The 9,274-nt window shown below is 43.6% G+C and overlaps 1 protein-coding gene across 1 annotated transcript; it reads left to right on the forward strand.

Annotated features, from left to right (window-relative positions):
* The first annotated feature begins 1,486 nt into the window (after window positions 1–1,486).
* Window positions 1,487–5,099, forward strand: LOC130281899 (protein spinster homolog 1-like). The gene is made up of 2 exons (XM_056529634.1): window positions 1,487–1,694; window positions 3,533–5,099. The coding sequence occupies exon 2, from the start codon at window positions 3,558–3,560 to the stop codon at window positions 4,977–4,979; it is 1,422 nt and encodes a 473-aa protein (XP_056385609.1). The 5' UTR covers window positions 1,487–1,694; window positions 3,533–3,557; the 3' UTR covers window positions 4,980–5,099.
* Window positions 5,100–9,274: the final 4,175 nt, after the last annotated feature.

Below are 9,274 nucleotides of genomic sequence, written 5' to 3' on the forward strand. Positions count from 1 at the left end.
CGCCAAGCGGAGATGAGTACAGAAATAAAGGGGGTGAGAGGGGCTGGATGATGTCGAAGGCCGCAGTGGTCTTCAACCGGCGGACCTCCAGAGGTTTCAAAACTACAACTCCCAGCAAGCCCGGACAGCCGATGGCTGCCCGGGCTTGCTGGGAGTTGTAGTTTTGAAACCTCTGGAGGTCCGCAGGTTGAAGACCACTGAGTGCAGAGAGTTCACTCGAGTATAAGCCGAGGGGGGTGTTTTCAGCACGAAAAATCGTGCTGAAAAACTCGGCTTATACTCGAGTATATATGGTATACGTTTGTTAGGTAGGCAGGAAAAGCATTTGCTAGGTAGGTAATATGTTTGGTTGGTAGGTGGGTGGCCACGTTACATTTGGTAGGTAGGCCCTTAGTCCAGTGTTTTCCAAACAGGCTTTGGCTGTTTGGGCATGCTGGGAGTTGTAGTTTTCCAACAGCTGGAGGCACTCAGGTTGGGAAACACTGGACTAAGGGCCCAACTACCCACCAAAATGCCACCTTCTGCTGCAAAACTCTAACTTCCAGCTTGACTGTCCGAGCATGCTGGGAGTTGTAGTTTTGCAACAGATGGAGAGACAATGTTTCGAAAACACTGCCGTAGTTAGTGTTTCCCAACCTGTTTCCCAGCTGTTGCAAAACTACAACTCCCAGCATGCCCGGACAGTCTTAAGCTGGGAGTTAGAGTTTTTCAACAGCTGGAGGCACCCAGGTTGGAAAACAATGGATTAAGGACCTACCTACCAAACCTGAGTGTCTCCAGCTGTTGCAGAACTATAACTCCCAGCATGCCTGGACAGCTAAAGACTGTCAGGGGAATGCTGGGAGTTGTAGTTTTGCAACAGCTGGAAGTCCCCAGGTTGGAAAATACTGACTAAGGCAGTGTTTTCAAAACAGTGTCTCTCCAGGTGGTCCAAAACTACAACTCCCAGCATTCTCGGACAGTCTCTAGCAACGTTTCAATGGTCTCACACCATCATTATCAAGTGGCTTGATAATGATGGTGTGAGACCATTGAAACGTTGCTCTTTGCACATTTCGGATGAATAAATAGTTTTCATTTTTTCACCATACCTTGAGTGCCACAGCATTTTCCTTGGAACTACATATGCAGAATCCTGGACACGGACCCTAGCTGGAGGCACCTACTCACGCTTGGAACTATATATATATATATATATATATATATATATATATATATATATACACACAGTCCAATAAAAAAGGTATTACAAGAGACTGCAACATATTTTTTGATTTAACAGAATTTTGTAGAGACAAGCTTTCAGGATTCCTCCCTTTATCAAGTCCAATAGTCAAGGACTAATGATCAAAGGACTTTATAAATTATCAGGGAGGAATCCCAAAAGTTTGTCTCTACAAAATTCTGTTAGTCCAATAAAAAAGGTATTACAATCTGCATCACTGGAATAATATGGCTACTCACATTTACTATACAGATATACACATACCTGAAGATGGTTTAGAACCCTGTGATGTCACACATGCTTGTGATGATGTCACCGTAAGCTGTACAAGGAGGTGCGCACCGGCCTCAGTCTCTTCAGTGTGTTTTGCATTCACAACCTGTGGTGCAAAGTGTTTCTTAGAGAGTTTCTATTTGCGATAGAGAATTCAAGATTTTGACCGTTTCTTGTCTGAAGAGAGAACCACAAGGTAAGTCTCAGCCTCTTCTATTCATACATACACAGGGCTTTTTGTTTGACAGTTTTTTTTTTATTGCTGTTGCTTTTTTTTTTTAGCAAAAAAAAAAACAAGAAATTAATTTCCAAAAGAAGTAACAAAAGTTATATTCCTCATAGCATTGTGACAATACTTGGCTTAGGCATTAAACATAATAAAACGCACAGATAGTATCATGACCAGAGCTTTTTCTTGCAAAATTGCTAAAATGCAATTATGCCCAAAAAAGCCCCCAAGAAAAAGAGTCCTAATTCATGAAGTTCTAAAAGATATAAGTCTATGAGAAAGATTTGGTGGTGTAGTAAAAGAATAACAGAAAGATTAGGGCAGAAATATAATATTATATAATAGAATTCTGTGTGTACTAACAATAGAAATACTCCAGGTACTCCGAAAGGGAAAATTTTCAAATCAACTAGTGGCAGAAAGTCATATAGGGGACGGATAGATCCCAATGAGGTGGGGTAGGTTCATTATTAGTAAATGTATATAGCAGGATAGCCCAATTGTATCTACAGTAGGAAGTTCACATGGCCCAGTGACCATACAGCCAAGCCCTTATTATCCGCCATTACTGGGACAGATTCAGGGTTATCAGATATTACTATGACCGGAGAGGTTCAGGTTTATCAGATATTACTAGGACCGGACAGGTTCAGGGTTATCAGATATTACTAGGACCGAACAGGTTCAGGGTTATCAGATATTACTAGGACCGGACAGGTTCAGGGTTATCAGATATTACTATCACCGGACAGAATCAGGGTTGTCAGATATTACTAGGACCGGACAGGTTCAGGGTTATCAGATATTACTAGGGCCGGACAGGTTCAGGGTTATCAGATATTACTAGGACCGGACAGGTTCAGGGTTATCAGATATTACTAGGACCGGACAGGTTCAGGGTTATCAGATATTACTAGGACTGGACAGGTTCAGGGTTATCAGATATTACTAGGACCGGACAGGTTTAGGGTTATCAGATATTTCTAGGACCGGACAGGTTCAGGGTTATCAGATATTACTAGGACCGGACAGGTTCAGGGTTATCAGATATTACTAGGACCGGACAGGTTCAGGGTTATCAGATATTACTAGGGCCGGACAGGTTCAGGGTTATCAGATATTACTAGGGCCGGACAGGTTCAGGGTTATCAGATATTACTAGGACCGGACAGGTTCAGGGTTATCAGATATTACTAGGACCGGACAGGTTCAGGGTTATCAGATATTACTAGGACCGGACAGGTTTAGGGTTATCAGATATTACTAGGACCGGACAGAATCAGGGTTGTCAGATATTACTAGGACCGGACAGGTTCAGAGTTATCAGATATTACTAGGACCGGACAGGTTCAGGGTTATCAGATATTACTAGGACCGGACAGGTTGAGGGTTATCAGATATTACTAGGACCGGACAGGTTGAGGGTTATCAGATATTACTAGGACCGGACAGGTTCAGGGTTATCAGATATTACTAGGACCGGACAGGTGCAGGGTTATCAGATATTACTAGGACCGGACAGGTTCAGGGTTATCAGATATTACTAGGACCGGACAGGTTCAGGGTTATCAGATATTACTAGGACAGGACAGGTTCAGGGTTATCAGACATTGGTAACCTCAGGGAAGATGTCTCCATATAAAACACTTATAGAGAAGCGTCTTCTTCTGAGGCTGCGATGGTCTTAGTGTTATCTTGTGGTTCTGTGCTGGACATTTCTGCTCTGTATGAAGGATCTATTGTATAATGACAGGAATGATGACATGTTGTCTAATGTGTTCACTTATCTCTCTCTCTCTCTCTAGTGTTTTCAGGCTCTGACCTGCGACCATGGCCTCTCCACAAGACCCATTGCTTAAGGAGGAGGAAGAAGCAATGGAGGACCATAGTGATATGGATGTAGAAAAGGGTGATATCCCTGAGAGGCAGAACCTGCCATCTCTAAGCGTGATGTCCACCGCACGTTCCATCATCACCGTAGTGATCCTCGCCTTTGTTAATTTGCTCATCTATGCAAATCGCTCCAGCGTGGCGGGGGTGCTGCCTTATATACAGAAAGCATATGACACCAATGCTAGTCTGTCCGGCTTATTGAATACATTGTTCATTGGAAGCTACGTGCTGGTCGCACCAATTGCCGGATATTTGGGCGACCACTGTAATAAGAAATATACTGTTTGCGCAGGAGTCATCGTTTGGCTGAGCATGACACTTACCCTGTCATTCATCCCTGACGGATATTTCCTGCTCTTCCTGCTGACGAGTGGACTGGTTGGAGCCGGAGAGGCGACTTTCTGCACCATCGCCCCCTCCATCATTGCAGACCTTTTTACAAGTGACCAGCGGACCCGCATGCTGAACGTGTTTTACTCCGTCATACCTGTAGGCTGCGGACTAGGATACATCATCGGGCCCAAAGTGACTAATGCAGCAAGGGGCGATTGGCACTGGGCATTTCGGGTCACCCCTGGCCTGGGCCTCATAGCTGTGGCTTTGATGATTTTGGTCACAAAGGAGCTTCCAAGAACGACTACAAACGGGAAGAAGAACAACAAATCCCAGAAGTTTGCCAAATGGGCGACAGATCTGAAAAAACTATTTAAAAATCGAAGCTTCATGTTAACCACCATGGGATCGACGGCTGTATCCTTCATAGTGGGAGCCATAGGTGTATGGGGTCCGTCATACCTGACCCACGCACAAACACTCCTACAAGAGAAGGACCCTTGCCGTGCTGAACCGTGTGACTATCACGACATCCTAATATTTGGTGTGGTTACAGTCGTTTCCGGCATTCTGGGAGTTGTAGCAGGGACGGAGATAAGTAAAAGATATCGCAAATCCAACCCACGGGCGGACCCGCTTGTGTGTGGATGCGCGATGATGCTCTCCGCCCCTTTTCTTCTGTTGGCATTGACTTTTGGCAACATCAGCCTCGTTGCCACCAACATTTTCATCTTCATCGGAGAGACGCTTCTGTCAGTAAATTTCACCCTCATATCTGACATTATACTAAAAGTAGTAACTCCGTGGAGGAGATCTTCAGCCCTGGCCGTGCAGATGACAATCTATCACCTCCTAGGTGACGCCGGCAGCCCGTACCTCATCGGCCTGATATCTGACACCTACGAACGAGGATATGCCAAATCCCCTCTTCTGAAATACCGCAGCCTGGAGTATGCCCTCATGACCTGCACCATAATGGCAGTCATCGGAGGGGCCTTCTTCATGGCCACGGCCCTATATATATAGAGAGGGACGAAAAAGAAGCAGAGATGGAATCAGAACCTCCGTCATCCTCCTCCTCCTCACTGCTTCCTGCCGATGAGGACCGCGCTTCAGACTGAGGAAAAGTCATTGCTTACCTTTATCTCGTTTACTTCATTAAAAATAAATTAAGAAAAAAATAACTGCATTTGTTCTATGTTCCACTTTACCCCTTATTCTCTACCCAGGGACGGACACAGACAGCAGAGGGCCCTTGTGCAAAGAATGTGCCTGTGCCCCCCCCCCAAAAAAAACATCAATTGTTCAGCACCCCCCCTCCATATGTCACTTACTCAGGTGGACCCCCATATGTCACTTGCTGTATAAGTTTCTAATTATTTATTAAGACCTCCCATATGCCGCAGCTCATTCAAGCCCCCCACATTAGGTAGCATAGATTCCCCACATTAGGTAGCATAGATTCCCCACATTAGGTAGCATAGTTTCCTCACATTAGGTAGCATAGTTTCCCCACATTAGGTAGCATAGTTTCCCCACATTAGGTAGCATAGATTCCCTACATTAGGTAGCAGTTTCCCCACATTAGGTAGCATAGTTTGCCCACATTAGGTAGCATAGTTTCCCCACATTAGGTAGCATAGTTTCCCCACAATAGGTAGCACAGATTCCCCACATTAGGTAACATAGTTTCCCCACATTAGGTAGCATAGTTTTCCCACATTAGGTAGCACAGATTCCCCACATTAGGTAACATAGTTTCCCCACATTAGGTAGCATAGTTTCCCCACATTAGGTAGCACAAATTCCCCACATCAGGTAACATAGTTTCCCCACATTAGGTAACATTGTTTCCCCACATTAGGTAGCATAGTTTGCCCACATTAGGTAGCACAGATTCCCCACATTAGGTAACATAGTTTCCCCACATTAGGTAGCATAGTTTCCCCACATTAGGTAGCACAGATTCCCCACATTAGGTAACATAGTTTCCCCACATTAGGTAGCATAGCTTCCCCACATTAGGTAGCATACTTTCCCCACATTAGGTAGCATACTTTCCCCACATTAGGTAGCATAGTTTCCCCACATTAGGAGCACAGATTCCCCACATTAGGTAACATAGTTTCCCCACATTAGGTAGCATAGATTCCTCACATTAGGTAGCCATAGCCCCCCCCAAACACACAGACAGACACAGACACACAGAGAGACACACGTACCTGCCCTGCACAGCGCTTCTCTCCGGCAGCGGCCTGACGAGTGACGTCACTGACGTCCTCCTGAGCGGGTCTGCAGAAGTACGTCACTTGTGCGACGTCCCTCGTCAGACCCCAGTCGGCCGGTGGCAGACTCACTGTCTAAAGTGCCCGCTGCGCTATTATACCCCGCAGCTGCTTTAGAACAGTGAGCAGCGACGGCGCCAACCCTACCATGAACCTACTAGGCACAAAAAAAAAAGGGGGCAGCAAAATGCCGCCCCTGAAAAGTGCCACCTGGGACTTATGGTCCCACCGGGTCCCATGGTAGGGCCAACCAGAGGCGGCTCTAGAGTTTGTGAGGCCTTAGGCGAAACCTGAACATGAGGCCCTGCTTTATTCACTGTGTATTATCCCTGTACTGTGACGTCACTGTGTATTATCTCTGTACTGTGCCATCACTCTGTGTATTATCCCTGTACTGTGACATCACTGTGTGTATTATCCCTGTACTGTGACATCACTGTATATTATCTCTGTACTGTGCCATCACTCTGTGTATTATCCCTGTAATGTGACATCACTGTGTATTAACTCTGTACTGTGCCGTCACTGTGTATTATACCTGTACTGTGACGTCACTGTGTATTATCTCTGTACTGTGCCATCACTCTGTGTATTATCCCTGTACTGTGACATCACTGTGTGTATTATCCCTGTACTGTGACATCACTGTGTATTATCCCTGTACTGTGACATCACTGTGTATTGTCCCTGTAATGTGACATCACTGTGTATTATCCCTGCACTGTGACATCACTCTGTATATTATCCCTGTACTGTGACATCACTCTGTATATTATCCCTGTACTGTGACATCACTGTGTGTATTATCCCTGTACTGTGACATCACTGTGTATTATCCATGTACTGTGACATCACTGTGTATTATCTCTGTACTGTGACATTACTGTGTATTATCCCTGTACTGTGACATCCCTCTGTATATTATCCCTGTACTGTGACATCACTCTGTATATTATCCCTGTACTGTGACATCACTCTGTATATTATCCCTGTACTGTGACATCACTGTGTATTATTCCTGTACTGTGACATCACTGTGTATTATTCCTGTACTGTGACATCACTGTGTGTATTATCTCTGTACTGTGACATCACTGTGTATTATCCCTGTAGTGTAACGTCACTGTGTATTATCCCTGTACTGTGACGTCACTGTGTATTATCCCTGTACTATGACATCACTGTGTATATTATCCCTCCCTGTACTGTGACATCACTGTGTGTATTATCTCTGTACTGTGACGTCACTGTGTATTATCCCTGTACTGTGACATCGCTGTGTGTATTATCTCTGTACTGTGACATCACTGTGTATTATCCCTGTACTGTGACATCACTGTGTGTATTATCTCTGTACTGTGACATCACTGTATGTATTATCTCTGTACTGTGACATCACTGTGTGTATTATCCCTGTACTGTGACATCACTGTGTATTATCCCTGTACTGTGACATCACTGTGTATTATCCCTGTACTGTGACATCACTGTGTATATTATCCCTGTACTGTGACATCACTGTGTATTATCCCTGTACTGTGACATCACTGTGTATATTATCCCTGTACTGTGACATCACTGTGTATATTATCCCTGTACTTTGACATCACTGTGTGTATTATCCCTGTACTGTGACATCACTGTGTATATTATCCCTGTACTGTGACATCACTGTGTGTATTATCTCTGTACTGTGACATCACTGTGTATATTATCCCTGTACAGTGACATCACTGTGTGTATTATGCCGGTACTGTGACCTCACTGTGTGTATTATCCCTGTACTGTGACATCACTGTGCGTATTATCTTTGTACTGTGACATCACTGTGTGTATTATCCCTGTACTGTGACATCACTGTATATTATCCCTGTACTGTGACATCACTGTGATGTCACAGTTTATTATGAAGCACAGTGATGTCAGTTTATTATGAAGCACAGTGATGTCACAGTTTATTATGAAGCACAGTGATGTCACAGTTTATTATGAAGCACAGTGATGTCAGTTTATTATGAAGCACAGTGATGTCACAGTTTATTATGAAGCACAGTGATGTCAGTTTATTATGAAGCACAGTGATGTCACAGTTTATTATGAAGCACAGTGATGTCACAGTTTATTATGAAGCACAGTGATGTCACAGTTTATTATGAAGCACAGTGATGTCACAGTTTATTATGAAGCACAGTGATGTCACAGTTTATTATGAAGCACAGTGATGTCACAGTTTATTATGAAGCACAGTGATGTCAGTTTATTATGAAGCACAGTGATGTCACAGTTTATTATGAAGCACAGTGATGTCACAGTTTATTATGAAGCACAGTGATGTCACAGTTTATTATGAAGCACAGCGATGTCACAGTTTATTATGAAGCACAGCGATGTCACAGTTTATTATGAAGCACAGCGATGTCACAGTTTATTATGAAGCACAGTGATGTCAGTTTATTATGAAGCACAGTGATGTCACAGTTTATTATGAAGCACAGTGATGTCACAGTTTATTATGAAGCACAGTGATGTCACAGTTTATTATGAAGCACAGTGATGTCACAGTTTATTATGAAGCACAGTGATGTCACAGTTTATTATGAAGCACAGTGATGTCACAGTTTATTATGAAGCAGTGATGTCACAGTTTATTATGAAACACCGTGATGTCACAGTTTATTATGAAGCACAGTGATGTCACAGTTTATTATGAAGCACAGTGATGTCACAGTTTATTATGAAGCACAGTGATGTCACAGTTTATTATGAAGCACAGTGATGTCACAGTTTATTATGAAGCACAGTGATGTCACAGTTTATTATGAAGCACAGTGATGTCACAGTTTATTATGAAGCACAGTGATGTCACAGTTTATTATGAAGCACAGTGATGTCACAGTTTATTATGAAGCACAGTGATGTCACAGTTTATTATGAAGCACAGTGATGTCACAGAGACTACAGAATGTACAACTGTACGCATGATGAAGATGGCGGGATGCTATCGAAACGTCACACATACATGGGGGAATAAAACAC

This window comes from Hyla sarda, chromosome 7 (assembly GCF_029499605.1).
Source record: "Hyla sarda isolate aHylSar1 chromosome 7, aHylSar1.hap1, whole genome shotgun sequence".
NCBI lineage: Eukaryota > Metazoa > Chordata > Amphibia > Anura > Hylidae > Hyla > Hyla sarda.